The following is a 21,619-nucleotide window of genomic DNA, read 5'->3' on the forward strand; positions in this document are numbered from 1 at the left end:
ATCAACAAACAGGAAACAGCCAACAAGTATTGCAACTTAGTGTATGGCCAGAATGACTGAGCATTGGGAGATGATTAAAAAGAAAATTACATACTGTAGAACATGGCTCGTTATGGTCAGAATTTACCAGAGAGTTAATGAAGAAGTAAAGAAAAAAAAAAGGGTGAGTCAAGTATGCTCTGAATTCAGATCTTTGCACATTTTTACATTATGGTTTGCAAGAGACTGTACCTGGTGGCTGTCCCTGTCAGGCATTTCTTTCACAGGTAGTAAAACTGAAGAGCTGATGCTCTAAGCCAATTCATTTTCCTGTTTTTTGTAGTTAGTGGCTGAATAGAAAAAATAGTCAGGACAGACTTGATCCCTGTTCCTCACTCATCATCCCAATTCCAATACAGAATCCAGATATTCTGATAACGTGTTTACCTCTGTTATGTTAGGTGATGTACAATGATGATCAATGAGTTGCTTAGTTGAGATGAGAGACAAGGCAATTTTTCAGCTTAAAATTCAAATGAGAAATGTTGTAGATAACTCTTGAATTGTGAAGCAGATATTTTGCTGCATGAAAGTTTGTCCCAGTTGTATTGATTGGCCCAACTGAAATAGATAACTTCCTCCTACAGCCTTGCTTTTCTGAGCTTGGAATCATCTCAGTTGTAACAAAAAAACCTCTGTTTTGAGGCCTATGTGCTTAAGTTCAGCATTGTTGCTGATATATGCTGCATCTCCACAGGAGGGCTCTGCTGGCACAGCTAAAACAGCCCAGGTCATGGGATGCTCCTGGGATTTCCGCCTACTCTGTTTCTTTCCCATTTCCCAGTAGAAAAGCAGGTGCTGGAGCTGCTGGATGCTGCCCTGTGTGTGTTGCAGCAGAGCACTGGGAAAGTGGTTGTTAAGGAACACTAAACTAGAAAGATGGAAACACTGCACTGAGTGCCAGGCTTGTGCCTCCTTTTCTTAGCAAGGAAAGGGATTCGGGTGTTTCTGGCAAAAATGAGTACATTAAAAAAGGCTTTAATTTAGTTTTTACAAGCATACCTTGCAATTGGTATTTTAATAATTAATAAAAGCTTGATGCTTACCTGTTTTTAATGGGTTGAACTGGGGAAAAAAAATCCGTATCATTAGTACATCTGATGTCCTAGACCAGTTAACAGAGGTACAAGAAGTTGAAATCTTGTCTATATGGAAATAGAAAAGAGAAATGTAAGGGAAACTTGAAGAAAACATACTATGCTTGTCAAAAAAAAAAGGGGTGATTTTTTTTGTTTTGTGAGGACAGGAGATTGCTTGACTTTTGTTTTGTTTTTCATGTTTGATCCATCTGCCATGGCCCAGTGCATGCTTTGGAATTAAAATGTCTGGAAACCATTACTTCCAATATGTGCTGTTTATATTGCTGAGACATGGATGCTATGTAGGGATAATCTTGTTGCTTACATTTTCTGCTGATTTCTAACAGAGTAACTTTGGACTCCTCTGTAAGAACTCTCTTTGCAGAGGGCAAGATCCTTACTGTTTCTTAGTTGCTAGAAGCCTGTATTATTTAGCAGTTAGAGAGTCTTGTGGTGACAGTTCATACTTCATGGTAAGTGAAATCTTGTGTTACCTATAAGCTGTTTTCCATCTTACTATAACATTGGATTTACCTTTATAGCAGTTAGAAAACTTGACATAAATATTTTCTCTCTGGTATAGACAACATTGCTAAGTCGTCTGGAACGAATATTTGAAGTCTGTTTTCCTTCCATGCCTGTTGCTGAAATTGAAGAAGAAATTAGTTCCTTGAATCATTTGTTGGAAGCTGGTGAAAAGCAGATAACAACTGAGGAGACCTTAGGAAGTACTGGGTAAGAAACCACAATGCAACAAATATAAAATGAATTTGATCCACATACAGCAGTAATTTAAAATTAGGTGTTTGCCTCAAGCATTTTGAGAAGCCACCAAGTGAAAATTAGCTATCAGAATGCTCGTTTTCAGTGACTATGTACGCCAGAAGTACTGCACTTAGCAACTCAGCAGCCTATCATCTTCTTTTCAATGATATCTCTGAATTAACCAAATATGCCTTATTAGGTATACTTGCTATAAATTACTATATTTATTCATGTGATGATGGAGTCTAAGCAGGCTTTGTCCTGTCTGCTGTGGATATAATTTTCCAGTAAGAAGTCTGAATTATTATTGTTCTGAGAACACTGTGCAGTTTTAGTTCCACTGGGCATTGTGCTTGGGCATAAGTTTAACTGGAATATATAATAAGTCATTTGCATTAAAAAACAGAATAAATATTCAAGGATGCAAAGCTGTTTTTCTGAATGAGAACTTCATTTATGATGGGTTGTGCAGAGAACTGATGGACGTGTGGACAGAGCTGCAGGACGTCCATGATGCGTACGGACTGAGATACCAGTGGGGTGGCTCCCACAGCAACAAAAAGCTTTTGTGCTCCCTGGGAATCGACACAAGAAATATTGTGAGTCTGCCAGTAGAACTGCCTTTCTAAATAACGAAGTTGCTTTATATGTAGAATCAGGTGGAAGTGTTTTGTGTGAATGCCATCTCCTAACTGTGTAATTGCACAGAACATGGTTGTTCATGACAGACCACCTGGCAAGCTTTTATAAGCCCTACGAATATAAAAAGTTGCATTAGCTTTTAACCATTGTGTTATAATTAACGTATTTATTCTGTGATACTAACCTTAGGCAAGTTATGTAGCATTGAAAAACATTTCTATCACTGGCTCATTATAGAAACTTCTCAGTAAATTCTTTGTTGTTGTTTTATCAGCTCTTTACAGGCAACAAGAAGCAGCCTGTTATAGTACCCATGTATGCAGCAGGACTGGTAAGCTTTTTTAGTATAATTTTTTTTGTTATAGTTCCAATAACATCATGTAATGAAATATATTAAATGACATTAAACACTAAGTGTGCTGAAAGATATTTTTGTGAGTACAATTATGGCTTAGAAATCAGTAGAATTGCTAGAGTTACCAAATAAATAATTTTCATTTTGTGTGCAGGCAGATACTTGACTTTAAGTGAAAGAAGTATTCAGTAAAAACAAGGAGAAGATAACGTTTGTGATTTTTGCTGGTCTGAGCTGCATTAATGTCCTTTTTTTCTCAAAAACCAGTGCATGTATATGTATACACACATATAAGCACACCTGTGTTTTCATATGATCATCCACAAATGGAATAGTAAAAAAACCTGTTTTCTTTGGTTTATATTAGGCTGATTTAATTATGTAGGTTAATTTTATAGAATGACTTCTTGTCCTGGTTTAGGGCAAATTTGGGAGGAAACCTCTGAATGAGGTCCCTCTGGAAAAAGGGGAAAAAAATTGGAGAGAAGTAGAAAAAAGAAAACTGTTTATTCAACAGGCAACACACCTCCCTGCACAACAATGAACAATATCAAACAGCAAAACCTCTTGCCGTTCCGGGGAGATGGCAGATTTAGAAGAGTTCTTTCCATGGGCTGCCCGGCTCACTCAGTCTGTTCTCAGTCCCTCCGGTGATGGGAAATGCTGCGGCCCAGGCCAGGCCTGGTGGGCCACAGGTGTGAGCTCCCGGTGCTCTTCTGGGTTTTTAGTCCAAAGCAGGTTCAAACAGTTCCAGGAAAACAGAAGAAGGGGAAAAAAACAATCCAGGGGGCTTCTCTGCCTCAGCTAGCCAAAAAACTAACCAAGAGCAAAGGAGAGCTCTCTCTCCCTGTCCACCGCAGACAACACAGTCCGAAGAGCAGGAATGCGGGGGAGCCCGTGCAGTCTCTGATAACAAACTCTGCACTTCTTCTTCCCCCCCATGCCCTTTCACTCCTGGAACCAGTCCTAAAGTTGCAGAATTTAATATTCAACACCAACAGAACAGACGATTTGGGGATATAGCCATCATACAGTCACCCCAAGACATTCCACCCCTTATCCCCATATCGTCAGCTTACTACCGTATCTGATACACACTCTAATTCTATAAACACATACATCATACACACATATATATACAAGATACAGCTATAGACAGACACTGACAGTGATATTCAATAGTAATATTTACATATGGTTCTCACCCAACAATTAGATCTCCCTGAGTTACACATCGTGCTGTCCCATCCTTCTGCATTATCCACCCTGTGCAACCTGGTCCTTGAGCAAAAACAATCCCATGAATGGGTTTGTCTGTATTTGAGGCAGAATTGATCCAAACAAATTGATCCCTAACAAACCCCTAGCATGCACCACTGGGACTTTATTTCCATCTACTGTATGCAAGGACTCAGACTGGGCAGGGCCTGCTCGATTTGTGGAACCTTGGGTATTAACTAACCAGGTGGCCTTTGCTAAATGCCGCTCCCAATTCTTAAAAGATCCCCCATCCAATGATTTCAATGTGGTTTTTAACAGTCCATTGTACCTCTCCATCTTCCCTGCAGCTGGTGCATGGTAGGGGATATGGTACACCCACTCAATACCATGTTCTTTGGCCCAGGTGTTGATAAGGTTATTCTTGAAATGAGTCCCATTTTCTGACTCAATTCTCTCAGGGGTACCATGCCTCCACCAAACTTGTTTCTCAAGGCCCAAGATGGTGTTCCGAGCAGTGGCGTGAGGCACAGGGTAGGTCTCTAACCATCCAGTGGTGGCTTCCACTATGGTCAGTACATAGCGCTTACCTTGGCGTGTCTGGGGCAGTGTGATGTAGTCAATCTGCCAGGCCTCTCCATACTTATATGTGGCCCATCGCCCCCCATACCAGAGGGGCTTCACCCGCTTGGCCTGCTTGATGGCAGCACACGTCTCACAGTCATGGATAACTTGAGAAATTCTGTCCATGGTTAGATCCACCCCTTGGTCTCATCCCCACTTATAGGTAGCATCTCTACCCTGGTGGCCTGAGGCATCATGGGCCCATCAAGCCAGGAACAACTCTCCCTTGTGCTGCCAGTCTAAGTCTATCTTTGACACCTTTATCTGTGCCGCCTGATCTACCTGTTTGTTGTTTTGATGCTCCTCATTAGCTCTACTTTTGGGGACATGGGCATCTACATGACAGACTTTCACAGGTAGCCTTTCTACCCGAGTGACAATGTCTTTCCACTCGTCAGCAGCCCAAACTGGTTTTCCCCTACATTGCCAGTTAGCCTTTTTCCACCTTTCCAGCCAACCCCACAGAGCATTGGCTACCATCCATGAATCAGTGTAAAGGTAGAGCTTTGGCCACTTCTCTCTTTCAGCAATGTCCAGGGCCAGCTGAACAGCTTTGAGTTCAGCAAGTTGACTTGATCCACCTTCTCCTTTGGTAGCTTGTGCAACCTGTCGTGTGGGGCTCCATATGGCTGCTTTCCACTTCCGGTTCATCCCCATGATGCGGCAGGAACCGTCAGTGAAAAGAGCATAGCATGTTTCATCTGCTGGCAGTTGGTTATACGGTGGGGCTTCTTCAGCCTGGGTCACTTGTTCCTGTTCCTCTTCGTCAGCAAGACCAAAGTCTTCCCCTTCCGGCCAGTTGGTAATTATCTCCAAAATCCCAGGGTGATTCAAGTTTCCAATACAGGCGCATTGTGTGATGAGGGCAATCCATTTACTCCATGTGGTGTCAGTGGCATGGTGGGTAGAAGGAACCTTTGCTTTGAACATCCACCCCAGCACTGGCAGTCGGGGTGCCAGGAGGAGTTGTGTTTCTGTGCCAATCACCTCTGAGGCAGCTTGAACCCCTTCATAGGCAGCCAAGATCTCCTTCTCTGTTGGAGTGTAGTTGGCCTCAGACCCTCTGTAACTTTGGCTCCAGAATCCCAGAGGTCACCCTCGAGTCTCCCCAGGCACCTTCTGCCAAAGGCTCCAGGACAGACCATGGTTCCCAGCAGTCGAATAGAGCACATTCTTCACATCTTGTCCTGTCTTGAATGGGCCAAGGGCTACTGCATGAGCAATCTCCTGCTTGATCTGGGCAAAGGCTTGCTGCTGCTCAGGGCCCCAGTGGAAATCGTTCTTCTTGTGGGTGACCAGGTAAAGAGGGCTCACAATCTGGCTGTACTCAGGAATGTGCATTCTCCAAAAACCTATGAAAGCTTGTGTTTCCTTCTTGCTGGTTGGTGGAGACGTTGCAGTGATCTTATTGATGATCTCAGTGGGAATCTGGCGCCGTCCATCTTGCCACTTCACTCCCAGGAACTGGATCTCTCGGGCAGGTCCTTTGACTTTGCTTTTCTTGATGGCAAAACCAGCTTTCAGGAGAATCTGGATGATTTTCTTTCCTTTCTCAAATACTTCTGCTGCTGTGTTCCTCCACACGATGATATATCATCGATGTACTGCAGATGTTCTGGAGCCTCACCCTTTTCTAGTGCAGCCTGGATCAGCCCATGGCAAATGGTGGGGCTGTGTTTCCACCCCTGGGGCAGTCAGTTCCACGTGTACTGCACACCCCTCCAGGTGAAAGCAAACTGAGGCCTGCACTCTGCTGCCAGAGGAATGGAGAAAAATGCATTGGCGATGTCAATGGTGGCATACCACTTGGCTGCCTTGGACTCCAGCTCGTACTGGAGTTCCAGCATGTCTGGCACAGCAGCACTCAGTGGTGGAGTCACTTCATTCAATGCACGATAGTCCGCAGTCAATCTCCATTGTCCTTCAGATTTACGCACAGGCCAGATGGGGCTGTTGAAGGGTGAGTGGGTTTTGCTGACCACCCCTTGGCTCTCCAGCTCACAGATCATCTTGTGGATGGGGATCACGGCATCTCGATTCGTCCGGTACTGCCGGCGGTGCACTGTCGAGGTGGCAATTGTCACTTGTTGCTCCTTCACCTTCAGGAGTCCTACTGCAGATGGGTTTTCTGATAGTCCTGGCAAGGTGTTCAATCGTTTAATGCCCTCTGCCTCTATAGCAGCTATTCCAAAAGCCCACCTGAGTCCCTTTGGATCTCTGAAATACCCATTTTGGAGGAAGTCTATGCCGAAAATGCGTGGGGCCCCTGGACCAGTCACAATAGGGTGTTTCTTCCATTCATTTCTAGTCAGGCTCACCTCCGCTTCCACCAAAGTAAAATCCTATGATCCCCCTGTTATACCAGCAATAGAAACAGATTCTGTCCCCACATGTCTTGATGGGATTAGTGTGCACTGTGAACCGGTGTTGACCAAGGCCTTATATTTTTGTGGTTCAGATGTGCCAGGCCAACGAATCCACACAGTCCAAAAAACAGGGTTTTCCCTAGCCTATACCTGGCTAGAGGCAGGGCCCCTCTAAGCCTGGTTATTCTTCTTTCCTTGAGCATATGTCTTGGAGGGTCCTTCAAGGGGCTCGGACATATCATCATCATCGTCATCGTACTTGGCAGTTTGGCTATGGGCAATTGGAGCTGCTTCCCTTTTAGTGGAACTCCCTCTCTGCATCTTGCTGTCCTGCAATTCAAGCACCCGTTTTACCAGAGCAGTAGTAGGTTTTCCATCCCACTTCTTCATGTTTTCTCCAGAATCACGCAGGAAAGACCACAATTCAGCTCGTGGGAAGAGTCTTCTCTCCCCATCTAGGGAATGTTTACGTTTGGGGCCAGAACCTTTGATCTGTATAGCCGAGATTTGGAGAATGTCCTCTTTAATCTCCTCCCTGAGTCTCTTATGATTCTCCTCCATCCTATCTTCTAATTTCTGCAGACATGTTTCCACAGCTGCAATTCTGGCATGTGTTGGGCCATGCAGGGCATCTGCATATGCTCAGAGCTTCTTCGCCATATCGAGCACAGTCTCCTCCCTGTCATCCCCCTTCATTATTGCTAAAGCAGAAGTGTATTCTTGTGGCCCAAGTCGTACAAGTTTTTGCCACATCACAGGTGTACATGGTACCAAGTCTGGATTCCTAGTTGTTAGGTCATCTGAAAAGACAATCTCTGCCACTGCCATTTCTCTCAAGCGTTGAATCCCTTTTCTATGGTCTTCCATTTGGTTTGCTGCATATAGAGATCATCTGCACACAGGTATCTTTGTGCCACAGTTTCCAGGACCCATGCCCAGAGACTCTGAGGATTAGCCCCCCTCATCATTCCTTGGTCAATAACTGGATCATGTGACACGGATCCCAAATGCCTGGCTTCAGTGCCATCCAGAATTGTAGCCTTGCCTGCAGCATCCCAGAGGCGGACTAGCCAACTAATTATAGATTCATCAGGTTGTCGGGTGTAATGCTTTCTCAGGCCACGAAGGTCTTTCAGAGATAGGGACTCAATATTGGCTTCTGATCCTGTGCCAGTTGTTCTGACTTCTGATTTTGTATCGGAAGCCTGCCTTGAGGGTCCTTCCCCCTCATCATCATCGTCCACTGGCCAATCAGTTTTGCTGGTGTGTTTTCTTCCTGCAGCAATTGCCAGTGGCTTAGGTTTACTATCTGGTTTAGCTACAACTTGAGTGACTGGGGTATTGGCTGGTTTATCTCCCTGCCCTTGTGCCTCTCTCTGCTGCCCTACAGTATTTAGCAGTGTGTGATAAGCATATGCCAGGGCCCAGCTTATTGCAATGATCCTTTTCTCATTAGAATCATCATGGCACTTCTCTTCCAGATATTTCCCCACCTCGTCTGGGTTCATGTGAAAATTCCCAGGCTGGGGGATCAGAAAATTTCTTCAGGGTTCTACCCATTTTCTCCCATTCCCCACACCACTCAGAATTTTCCACACCTGGGCCTACTCCTGGGTCAGGGGTCCCATCAGCTCCTCTGGACACCTCAGCCCTCACTCTAGAGAGGCTGCAAACTGTGTAGAGGAAGCTTACCAGATTAAATACCAGGACGGCGGTTTCCTTGACATTCAGGGGAAACTGAACATCCTCAAGAATTAACTTAACAGATTCAAGGGAGAAAAAAGAAAGTAAAGGCTGTAAAGCCTCATCCCCTGCTCCTCCTCTAACAAACTGGGTGCAATTACTAATGAAACCCCAAAACATGCTATTAGAACTGGGATGCAGGGTAGGACGAAGAAACCATAAACCATAGATACCTGGAACAAACTCCAGTAGCTTTATGAATTTTCTATGAATCATTATCACTGAGCCCAGCACAATAGCTTTTCTAATTCGTGCTCCTCTACTGAAAAAACTGCACGTTAGGGACACTACTGGAGCTATCTCTGGATAAGAAAAAAAGCCCAGAGACCAGAAAGGTATTAAAACCTCAAAAAAGCCTAGAGACCCGAGACCCATAAAGGCCTCTACCGTGACAGACACAGCAGACATTATGACTTCAAACAACATGGTTACTGACTGCTTTACCCCAATACAGAGTAAGTATAATCAAAATGCAATCAGAACAGGTTTTTTTAGACTTTCTCGAGCCCCACGTTGGGCGCCAAAGATATTTGTCCTGGTTTAGGGCAAATTTGGGAGGAAACCTCTGAATGAGGTCCCTCTGGAAAAAGGGGAAAAAAATTGGAGAGAAGTAGAAAAAAGAAAACTGTTTATTCAACAGGCAACACACCTCCCTGCACAACAATGAACAATATCAAACAGCAAAACCTCTTGCCGTTCCGGGGAGATGGCAGATTTAGAAGAGTTCTTTCCATGGGCTGCCCGGCTCACTCAGTCTGTTCTCAGTCCCTCCGGTGATGGGAAATGCTGCGGCCCAGGCCAGGCCTGGTGGGCCACAGGTGTGAGCTCCCGGTGCTCTTCTGGGTTTTTAGTCCAAAGCAGGTTCAAACAGTTCCAGGAAAACAGAAGAAGGGGAAAAAAACAATCCAGGGGGCTTCTCTGCCTCAGCTAGCCAAAAAACTAACCAAGAGCAAAGGAGAGCTCTCTCTCCCTGTCCACCGCAGACAACACAGTCCGAAGAGCAGGAATGCGGGGGAGCCCGTGCAGTCTCTGATAACAAACTCTGCACTTCTTCTTCCCCCCCCCGTCCTTTCACTCCTGGAACCAGTCTTAAAGTTGCAGAATTTAATATTCAACATCATCAGAACAGACGATTTGGGGATATAGGCATCATACAGTCACCCCAAGACACTTCTGCAGTTTTCTGATGCATCAAGGTCAGTCAGCTCATGTACTTCTTTGGATGTAAACATGGTATTCTGATACAGATAATTAAAGCAACTCAGAGATATTGCTGTTTTCTTCTGTTTGTGAGCAGGACCATGTTTGCAACACATGCAATTATTTTTTGCAACAGATTGTTGTTGCTGATTAATTGTCTTCTAAATTTTTATATAGTTCTGCACAGAAAAAGCTGGATAACAGTGATAATAGGAGTAAAGTGGCTTGCTGCTATCTGCTGCCACATTGCTCTCTGTGTTTCTCTGCTGTCCAGAAGAAATTATTTAATTGGCAGGTAAATTCAAAGCTCCCCTAATATGGTGTAGAAACATCTGTAGGACAGCTGATCTTGACAAGTGACTTCCTGAAAATTGTTTAAGATGCTGTAGTTGCAAATCCCCTGCTTTTATTTGGGGGTTTCTTATTGTTCTTGGGTGGTTGGCCTGTCTCAGTGCAAACTTTGAGCTTTCTATAGATCTTCTCACCCTCCATTTTTTTTCAAGATCATATTTCATACATTTTTCATAATTTATCTATATTTGAAATGTTTGCTTAAAATTAAAAATGTGAGTTTATTTTCTTAATGCTTCTTAATGCATTTATTTGTATCCCAGTAATTATCATTCTTGGTATCATTCTGAATTTAATTTGTTTCTTGTGGATTACTTAATTGTTGAAATGGAATGAAATGAATGCACTTGTACTTTTGTGATGGGTCATTTGATAGTTCTGGGATAGTCAACACACTCTTGGGAGAAGACATCACCTTATCAAGTAACTTAAATTACATTGCTGAAAGTTGAAAGCAAGTTCCAGCTCAACACTTGGGTTTTTGTAACTGCTCTAAAATGTTCCTTAGGCCTAAGGACCTAGGATGATCTTCCCCTGCTCCATCTACTCCTCCCCCTCTTGACACAGTGAAAGTGTCCCAGAGATACATGGTTACCCCCAAGCCCTTAGTTGAAGGTAGTACTACCTAGTAGTGTGTTCTAGTTTTGGCATCTGCAGTTCTTGAAATGTCTGTAAATGCGTGTGTCTGCATGTGCAATAATTTTCTTAAAATTAGATTTCGTTTGCTTGTTTGTTTATTTCTTCAGGGTATGTTAGAACCTACCAAGGAACCTTTGAAACCAGTATCTGCAGCAGAAAAAATAGCTTCAATAGGACAGACACCTCCTGTATCACCAGAGATGAACACATGTGCATCCTATCAGTTCCAGGTAAAAAATGGAGAGAGAAGGGTGAGGAGAGGAAAAGAAAGAATGAGGGAAATAATGGGATGCCTTGTCTCTTTAAAATATCTGGATGGTGTATTCAAAGACACATGTATGTAAAAGGCAGGTGTTGTTTGTGTCAGATTGAAGTCCTGCTCTTGGATCTGCTTTTCATGTGTGACTGGCAGTCCCTATGATGAGGCTGTAGCAGTTGGTGGCCACCATTTCAGAGTCCTGATGATCCTTACTGTTGCCCAGCAGTTTGCTCTCAAAGGAAGGCAGTAGGCAGTTAGACAGATTTTACATGTAATGTTAGACTCATCTGACCTCTGGCTCAAGTTCTCCATCTTTGCTTATTCTGGAACTTACTGTTGGAGGTTGTTCTACATGTTGGTTAGCACTTGATTTTCTGAATTATCCTATTTATATTTATACTGTTCATGTTCATTTCCTTTTGCCCTTTCTTACTTCTTCAGTGTCATGAAAAGCAGCCCATCTGCCTGGAGAGAGATTTTGGGTGTGGTCATTACAAGCATATGTGTCTGACTTTTTGATTGTATGAATTATCTTGGCACTTTGTGCCAAATTTTATTGAATTATCAGTTACACACAGTTGCTTTGCTGGCTTCTCTGTCTTTAAAATCTGATACGAAATTAATTCAGAGGAGTTTAGGAGTGAGCTTTTGAATTTCACGAATTCTTTGTTGTTGTTTTGATGTAAGGATATTAGAGGAGCACTTGAATGCCATGCATGTGCGATGTGTGTGGTTGTCAACAAGCTAATGGGATATGCAGAGATATTTCATTTTTGGTGTCATTACAGTGATGCTCAGTACATATTCAGAGACTCCACTGTGTCCCTCCTTAGTGCAGGTCTTAAATGTTTAATCCACCCAGTATTTTCAGTTACCTTTTATGCTCATGACTTCTGATTGAAGGCATTCCAAAAATAATTATTCTTGGGCTACCTAACCTTAACAGTAGGTACTTGTGACTGCAGTGATGTTCTTGCAGTCCTTGCTCTGTCACACTGCAGAGTATGACATGCTTGTAGCAGAGAATTGTTTTTCATTATTGAGTAGCAGTTAGTCAGTGGGCTCAGAGCTGATGTTGTTTTATACAGCAGTACACGTTTGGTGCTTCCTGTGCTGCTCCTCATATGTAGTGGAACTGAGCAGCTGAACAGGATATAAGAAAAGGTAACAGTAGTGATTACTGCAAACAGTCTGACCTGAAGAAGTCTACTGTGTGGTAAGAAAGTAGTAAAATTTCATGGTCTTTTTGCAGCATTCAAAGTACCCTTTTTTACAGAGGAGAAAACATAAATTAAGCCATGTGCTAAACAGTGTAGAGAGCTGTGAGAGCCTGCAGTAGCAACATTTCTGACAAGTGCCATTTTCTCAATTGCTTGACCGTCACAGTGCTGAAAATAAGAACCTCTACTTACCAAAGTCTCTCTTTTTCTGTGTGTATGAATTCCTGCTACAGAATTTCCCATTACTTTTCACAGTTTCATGATCTTGTCCCATAGCTTGTTCTGACAAGGCCATCTCTGTTCAACAGTTGTGGTCCATGAATACATCTGAGAAGCTTCTGTGCTGTCTGTCTGCACTGTTAGCATTAGATTAGCTTTTCCAAAAAGACAAATACTAAAATAACATTTTGGGGAAGAGATGGATTAGAGATAGTAACCATTCAGAACTCTAGGAGGCCTCAGTTAGATGACATTCTGGAAGTTTCAGGTTGTGAACAATCAATTCTCTACCTCAGAAACCGCCTATCTTTCTTGGTCTCATCTTCTGTCAATGATTGGTGGCTTCTGTTTGCTTTGGGGTAAATCCAGTTTCACATCACATTGTGCAAATGGCTCTTTCAGGATATTTCAGATTGTTGTGGTAATAAGATGATGTGTCTGAGCATTTTGTTAGGAACTATACTACAAACATTGTTAAAGTATTCAGTGGAAATACAAGCAGTTTTTGTGGACTCTGAAACTTCTTATTCTAAAATTGTTCTTATTGTGAAACTACTTATTCTAAATGCAAGTGATTTAGGTGCAACAATTCAAGTATCTCTTAAGTGTATCTGGTTAATGTGTAATTATTTCATTAAACTTCTGAATTCATCCATTTTCAGAATGATGATTTATCCCTACTTTCAGAAACTTCAGAATATTGGCACTCTCTTTGGAAGGAGAGGCTCTGGTTGATAGATTGATGTTTTTTGCTCATGGGAAAGTTCTCTGTTCAAGGGCTGGCATTTATGGCACTTGTATATGGATCAGTGTCTGTGCATGTATGTGTATGACTTCCTGGTAAGGGAATAAGACTTTGGAAGACTGATGAGGCAAAAGCAATAGTGGAAAGAATATTTGTAGAAACACAGAAATGCCTCCTAAATGTTTTTGTTTTAGACAAACAGACAAAAGCATGCAGAGATTTGAAATTGGGAACTCTAGAACTAATAGAATGAGGTAAAAAGCAGCAAATGAGCTGCAATGTTTCTTCCTAGTTGTGATATAAACTCTAAATGTTTTGCCTTCATTCCCTGCAGTGGGTCTCACTGAGTTAGGCTGTGGAAATAGAGTGGGCAAATTTCCATCTGGGCCATTTAAGCTATAAGGACAAGGGTTTTCAAAGTGACTTCACAAGCAAGTTACTGACTGGTTTGTCGCATTAGTTTATTGCATAAGGAGGATTTTTGTAGAGTCATTCTCTTTTATATTTGAAGGTAGCATCTAAATTCTTCCTTGATCTTTTGTTTATCTTGACAGTTGAGGGGTTTATTTCTCTGTTCCTCTGTGCTCATAAATTTAAGGCAGTAAATAGAATATGAAATAATCCGCTGATTACAGTTGCCTTGATCTAACCATGGTGTCTCAGACTTCACAGGGCTGAAGTAAAAGGCTCTGTCAAGGCACATCAGGTGTAAGGAGTGGCTGGTGAAATTGGCACCCTTTGATTGTGAGACCCAAGACAGGTGGTTTTCTCTTTTTTATACAGCTCTAGTGGGCTTCTACATCACAGCCAAGTCTTGAGGCAGTGCATGCAAAATACACTCCAGTGTTCGTTTAAAGGGTTGCTGTCTGGACTTAATGATGACTGCTTTCTCTTGGTTTGATACTGTTTTCTGGTTAAAGTTTATTTATTTGCTTCTCTTTGGATTTTTTAAAAAAAGTTGTCCAGATATTTCTGCTCTTCTGCTATTGCTTCAAAGCGTTCTCTTCTCTCTATTTGGGACTATGTTTCTTTGGTGGGGTTACCTGCCAAGTTTTACTTAGTAAGTTTTATGTTGGAATAAAAATCTGCAGTGACCCAGACCTTTCCAGAAGAAAATTACCAGTGATTCTTTTCTGCAAGTGCCCATTACAGCCCATCTGCTTGCATGTAAGCCACTGAATTAGGGATCAGGTTATAATAGAAATATACGTCTTACACTTGCTGGCTATTAGGGACTGAACCTTAATTAAACCCTGTGGGGTGACAGTCTCTAAAAACACATTTAATTACATAAGAGACCATCAGGACTTCTAACAATGACAGATGCAAACTACCATATTATTGGCCACCAGCCAAAGGCTCCATCAGGAACTGCTCTCCAGTTGTGTGTGTGAGAAAGATCCAAGAGTATGAGAGTGTGTGTAGCTTTGTCCACAGAGTAAGAAAGATTTGCAGGTAGGAGATGCTACAAAACTTGCTGTTCTGTCAGATGTGACAGCTGTGTAAAGGGGTTGTCTTGAAAGAGCAGTTTTGCCAATGAATACACACAATGAAATGTATGAATTACTTGCATGTAAAGCTTTTTCTTGAATGTGTATGATGATCATTTGTAGAATTCATCTAAATATTGACATTGTATTTGTATTGCAAGTCCTTTTATTCTTTTCACCCAGCTTAAATACAGCAAAATGCTTCCCTTTTTAAAATTTTGTTTAATTTTCCTTGGGTAATTATTGGCACAGACACAAACATTTACATTTTACTCTTTTGGATTATAAGAGCTCTTACATAATACATTCTAAAATTACTGTGTGAAAACATCTCTCGCTTGTATCAAAGTGAAATATGATGCAGTAAAACCAGCAGGCATTTTAATTTCCTCTTTCTTACTTCCTTAACATTCAGAGTAGCACTCTGACAGCTGAGTATGCTTTTCAATTTCTGTACTGTGTCCTGTAATCTAAGATGGAGGCCTCGAGGTATGAAAGCAGTGTGATCCATTTCTCAGTATTCTCCTAGATTGGGCACTTTTCCTTTAAGAATATAACTAAAAATATAATTGCAGTAGCCTAACAACCTTACAGTTTCAGGAAGGCTAAACATTGTTCCCATTTGCAGGGTATGTTCCCATTGGCTGAGGTTTCAATGCCTGTGTTCAGGTGTCCCAGTGTAGTTTTCTTAGGGCAGAGGTAATTAGAAACAGAAAACTTTCTGTTTAATTTTGCTTTTTCCTCTGCCTTCTTCTTTTACTTTGTTTGCTACTGTATAGACTGAGGCTTGCCAGCATCCTCTATAGGTGAGGGCTGCTTTACTTACCCTCTCTTTTGCAAAGTAGTTGGAGTCAGCAGAGTGGCCTCATCTCACAGAGCAGACAAATATACTTGGTATATTCTTACTGATTTGGAGTCAGAGTCGTTTTTTCCTGTTTTAGGAAGAATTAATCACATCACTTGTCCTTTCCTTATCAAACCTGGGAGTCAAGCCATCCTAAAAGGCAAACGCTTAGCAAGCCATTGGTGCTACTTTTTCAATGCAGCTCTGTCACACAGTCCTGACTCAGGCCTTTGACACAAAATCTGCTGGGTGTTTTCCTCAGTAAGACAGTCGGTAGGAAGCCACTTTGTTTCGATTTGAGTTCATTTTGCTCAGGGCAGAAAGCTATTAAATTGTCATCCTCACTACCCTTTTTCTACAAACTCCTTTTAATGTTACTGCATTTTACATGTGACAAAGTTTAAACAAGATACTGATGATAGTAATCATTGCTTCATCAGGTGGAGCTTCCACACTGCTGACATTATATCGACATGCAAGTCATTTCAGTGCCAGTAATATCATTCCCAAAGCAAAGTAAAATGTGAAGAATCAGTTTCTTAACGTCCACGGAGAGAATACTGTTCAAGCTGTGCTCAGTATTGAACGTATTTTAAGACATTAGATAGTAAATGTCTGCTTAGAAAAAGCTTTCCTTTAAGTAAATACAGAAATCTCCAGCTCTCTTTGTTTTGTTTCCTGTAAACATCTTGCACTGAGGAAATGCCTTTTACAATGAGCATTTGTGCTACAAATCTACCTCAGGTTGCTACAGTCTCAATTAGTGAATCTGCATTTTTCTTCAGTGTCAGATGATTGGAAGTTTTAAAATTAAAAAATGAAGGCTGATTTTCTACAAAAGCAAAGAGAAGGTATGGCTCAGCCACTGGAAGCTTAACAAGTACTGATGCATTTTAAAAAATAATGCTGAGAACATCTATTGCGTTTCTTCCATACTGTGATTGTTTCATTGGAAGTTGAGGGCACATCCTTTCCCAGTGCTCCATGACAGTTAACTTCCCTGGGGAGAGAGCAGAGTGTAATGCACAAAAATAGAAAGGTTCAGCTTCTTTCAGATATTTTTGCTACTGTCCCATCAGCTTGTGTCCTGAGAGTACAGGAGGACAGTGCTTGCAAGTTACACTGCACCTGAACACACCTCTGCTGTAGAGCGTGGTCCCTGCTGCTTGCTTGTGTCCAAAAGGCTTAACAAGAGGAAATCAAAAGGCAAAGATGGGCTCCCAGAAGGAGTCAATATTTCCATACTCCTCTTGTTCAAGCATTGCTTCCAATGGTTTGTATATAGATCAGGATGAATTGACTGTGAAGGGATAATAAGTTGCAGGACTTCTATTTTTAAAGAGGATGGAGTGAAGAGTGTTGATAGTTTGTCCCTCACGTGTGGGGATTATGTTTCTTAAGAGTAAAACAAACCAAAAGAATGATGGGTTGTTTAATGATAAATAATATATATGATCAAGACAAAGCATGGATGCACAGGCAGCTTTCAATGTTCTGAATTTGCCCTGTAATTGTGTATACATAACTTTTTATGCTAAGTGCCCCATCTTCCATGAGTAATAATTTAATTTTCAATGATGCCTTAAGGTTTGTTATTCAATTCATGTTTTTGTTAATTTGCAAATCCTGTTTGAGTTAGAAGTTACCTAATCTGTAACAGAATTTAATGGACTTCCTGTGGTAGAACAAATCTACTTTGAATCTCTAGTGCATATTATGAAAATACACACTTCCCAAAAGTTGGGGCTTGATCATTTAGTTGTCTTTTTTAGTGTTTAGACACTAAAGAATCTGTTGTTTGAACTGCTTTGCATTGTTGTAACCTGAACTGACTATAAAATCTGATTTCTGACTTTTCAACTCTAGGAATCTCTACCACCTGTCCAGTTTGACTGGAGTAGCAGTGGCCTTACTAACCCTTTAGATGGTACGTCTCTCCGTAGAGCCTCTAGCACCAGAGCTAGAGATAAGAAAGCTACAAAGTTCAGACAAACATCTATCTGCTGATTATTTTTTTTAAATATATACACACACACATATATATAAAAATATATATAATACTTATTTCTCACTCCTAACTTTGGAAATTCAGGCTTTCTTTCTGATTAACAGTGCCCCTATGTGAAGTATTACATAGTTTGAAAAATATGAAGTAAAGTATTATTTTAGATTCTTGCCGTATGCTAGTGACACAGTGGCAATATTAACATTTCATTATGTATAACTGCAGATTATAATGAACTCTGAACAAATGAGCATTTTAGGTTGATAAGTTTTACTTCTTAGAAGTATTTTTCACCAGTCAGCTATCTCTTTAGACATCCTCTGAATGACAAATTTCTGTATAGTGGCTACTTCAAAGCACAATATTTTAACCAGAAACTTTGCAAAATATACACTTCCTGAGCTGAAAGTTTTCAGATTTAAAGATAATTTTATATTTCAAAAATGTGATTTCATTCATTATCACTTTTGCTTACACTAAAGAGCTAATTATAGCTAATATATTAAAGAGGTAGCTATAAACTTATTTGTATTTGTAAATGTATATAGTCATCACCTGAAAGACCCTTCACCTATGTCTATTTTAATAGCAAAGTGAGTTGTGCCACTGCCTCCAGTGTCAGAAATGTAAGTGCATGCAAAGGAAATAAAACAAGTTCTGGAAACTTGTTTGATTGACAGACTAGAAACCTATCAAGAAACTCCTTTGCAAGAAACCTGCTGACAGCAACTGATTGATGACACACAAATTCAAAGTTAGGCTCGGATAAAGTGCATCTCATGCTGCACTGGTGTTGCCACACTGTGTTGATGCAGAATGTGTGGGATGTAAGAGTTTGGATAGCAATATCGTGGTGCTGAAGGAAAGCCTGGATGGACCCATTTGCTGTTGTCTGGTGTCTTACTACTTCAATCAATTATCATGGTTTCTTTTTAACAAACAACTTTAAAATGTATCTTGGTTTGATTTCTGTTTTAGTACTAAAGGGGAACAGTATAATTTGCCAGTGAGGAACTGGAAATAAGAGTGGCATTTATTACCCAGTGGTCACACTGCTTTAAGATAATGATAATTAATAGCCTAAAGCTGCTAAATAAAATTTTGATTTTTTTTTCCTTTTTGTTCTTTGCTATTTGAGATCTGCTAAGTTTTCCTGATGAAAGAATGGCTTTCAATTTCAGTGAGGGGAGAAAAAGCCCATTATATTTTAACTATCAGTTGACCTATATATTGTTTCCCTTTAACTGGTCACATCTCTCTCTCTGGGTCGTGCTGGTTCTCTTTCTCATTTTTAGATTGGAATAAATATTTCTATTTTAAAGTTACGAGCGTTGATTTCCTTGCTGCATTGTACATGAGGAAATGTGCACTGAATTAAGTTGTTAACATTTTAGAAGGTATAAACTAATACTGTCAGCATTGTTTTCATGTAGATTTTTAAATTGCATACTGAGTACTAATTATAACTTGCATGTTCAAGTGTGTGTCTTACCCCTTTTTACACATAAACCCCTCCCTTGGCTTACCTTCTATATGGCTGCCTACCAACACGGTCACTGAATTTCAAGCTAGTGGAGGTTCCACTCTTCTGAACCTTGATTTCTTTGGGCCCGTGGATGACAGTAGCTCTAGCAGCACCACCACAATCCCAGGTCAGCAGAGTGTTAAAACCACAACTGTAAGAATATAACGACTTACTAAAAGCATGAGCACATCACTTGACTTTCCTACAAACAAGAAGTTTTACATTGCGTTTCTCTAAAATGTCTCTCTACTGCGTTTTTCCTTTAATTTGTGTTCTGTTTTCTGATGTTTTGTATTTTAAAAGGTACTGTCAGCTCTGTATTTGTCACCTGCTGAAGGAATGAATGGCTTTCATGCTCTTGCAAATAAGATGTTAAAACACTTGTTTCAAATGAGAAATTCCAGTAGTTAACTCTTCTAAGCACTTAAGGAAATTCGAAAAATATTGTAGATGTGGCAATTCTGAAAACATGAGGCTTGCTGTCGTCTCTGAATGCTTGCAAATTACAGGATTATGATGATGTTTGGAAGCCATGTGTGAATATAAATTTACCAACATTCATACATCACAACCCAGAAGGTCATGGACTACTATTAATAATACAGTGAAAAAGGTGTTTTAACAGCCTTTATAATAGAAAAGAAGGATAGTTGCATGTTTGTGGGATATTAGAAGTTCATGAATGTTAATTTTGAAGCCAAAGCACTTTATCTGCAACTTACTCCCTTAAAAAGGAGATAAAAACACCACTCTCTCATTGAATAATGTGTGAAAGTAATTGAGTTCATTTATCACGTGGTTTTTACGTGCTCTAAGTATTATTTTGCATGAGCTTGTGAAAACCTACACTTTGAATAAATTTCTGCAGGAATTTCAGGGAACACTTTGGGGATTTGTTCCACTGCATAGTTAAGTTGATAAGGCAAGTACTTCTTCGATACAATGCCTGAAGCCATGATAATCAATTTCTTCATAGAAAAGATGTTTTTTGTCTAAATGATTCTAATTTTTAAAATCCATTCATAAGATGTTTGGAGTCCTTCTACATTTCAAATAAGTGATTATAATTACGGTATTTTTTGTTTTTAGAAACACACTTTTTTGGTTTTAAAATCTAATCACTGAAAGCAATTTTTGGCATGGCAATCTAAATGACTTTTTATTCCACCCTTGAGAAATACCATTTTCAGATGAAAGAGGGCAGATTTGTCATGGAAGTGACAGCTAGCAAAGTCAAGGTGCAGATTCTTTTGTAAGTGTGTGTGCAAGTCCACTGACACAAGTCACCAGTGCCCAGCTTGTGTAGTTGGGTACATGCATTATTGCTTGTGCAGAAGGTGTGCACACTGGAAGGGGTTACTGGAGGAATACTCTATTAGTCTTTTATTGCATTTTATTTTTTATGTTGTTGTTTCATCAAGTTACAGGCATCACTTTCTATGGTATGCCCTATAGGGCACTTTTTTTCCCCTTTTTTTTCTTTCTTTATTTTGGTTTGGCTTTGGGTTTTTTTCTTACTGACTTGTTTCTGGGAAAGTCATTTGTTTCATGGCTTGCAGCTCGTGTGTTTGTGTGTGTGTTTAGGAGCTTTGTATGGGGTTTGGTTGGCTAACGTTCCTTCAATATCTCATTAAGGTTTTGCAGTGGTTTCCTTAAATATTCTCTCATCATCTGAATAAAATGGAGAATATGCAACTCTTAAAAAATATATAAAATAATTGAAAGACAAATTGTTAGTTTTTTTTTGCTTAAAGATAATACTTTTATCAGAAGAAGTTTATTCCTTCACTGGAGACTTAGTTTTATTTGCTGCAGATTGACATTGGATTCTTCCCAGTCTGATTTCATCAGTACTCAAAATAACTTCTATATAAAATTTTTCATTCCACAATATGAATAAGGAGTTACTCATTTCTAGTATTTTCCCACAGATCTAGTGTATCATTTTATTTTTCATGTTAATAGTTTAACATAAATGCAGCTGAGTAAGAGGTGCCTAAAGAACAGTAAATTGAGCAGTGACATCCCAATACAGGATTGTAAATGGTAATATCTAAATGATGTAACTTACAAGATTGCATTTAATGTTTATTGCAGAGTTGCAAGTCAAAGGGCTCCTTCCTTCAATTAGCTTTCCATTTGTACCTTAATGGGATTTCACAGGCTTCTGCAAGTCAAAGTGTATTTCTTCAAGGCTTTTTCTCCCTGATTGAAAGTGGATGTGTTATGGAATATTTGGGCATTTTCCTATTTCTAAGTTCTGTAAACATCTGACATTACTAGAAGTCTTG

At 40.5% G+C, this 21,619-nt stretch overlaps 1 protein-coding gene across 2 annotated transcripts in view; it reads left to right on the forward strand.

Moving 5' to 3' along the window:
• Positions 1–21,619, forward strand: part of AFTPH (aftiphilin) — a 49,672-nt gene that overhangs the window by 19,362 nt on the left and 8,691 nt on the right. The window contains exons 3-8 of one of the 2 annotated variants that reach the window (XM_014890192.2): positions 1,702–1,853; positions 2,356–2,482; positions 2,800–2,856; positions 11,129–11,251; positions 17,665–17,725; positions 19,372–19,455. In XM_014890192.2, coding sequence (XP_014745678.2) covers positions 1,702–1,853; positions 2,356–2,482; positions 2,800–2,856; positions 11,129–11,251; positions 17,665–17,725; positions 19,372–19,455 — 604 coding nt within the window. The remainder of the gene's footprint in view (positions 1–1,701; positions 1,854–2,355; positions 2,483–2,799; positions 2,857–11,128; positions 11,252–17,664; positions 17,726–19,371; positions 19,456–21,619) is intronic. The other variant, XM_088160961.1, reaches the window with a different exon arrangement.

Source organism: Sturnus vulgaris, chromosome 3, assembly GCF_052056855.1.
Source record: "Sturnus vulgaris isolate bStuVul1 chromosome 3, bStuVul1.hap1, whole genome shotgun sequence".
NCBI classification, from domain to species: Eukaryota; Metazoa; Chordata; class Aves; order Passeriformes; family Sturnidae; genus Sturnus; species Sturnus vulgaris.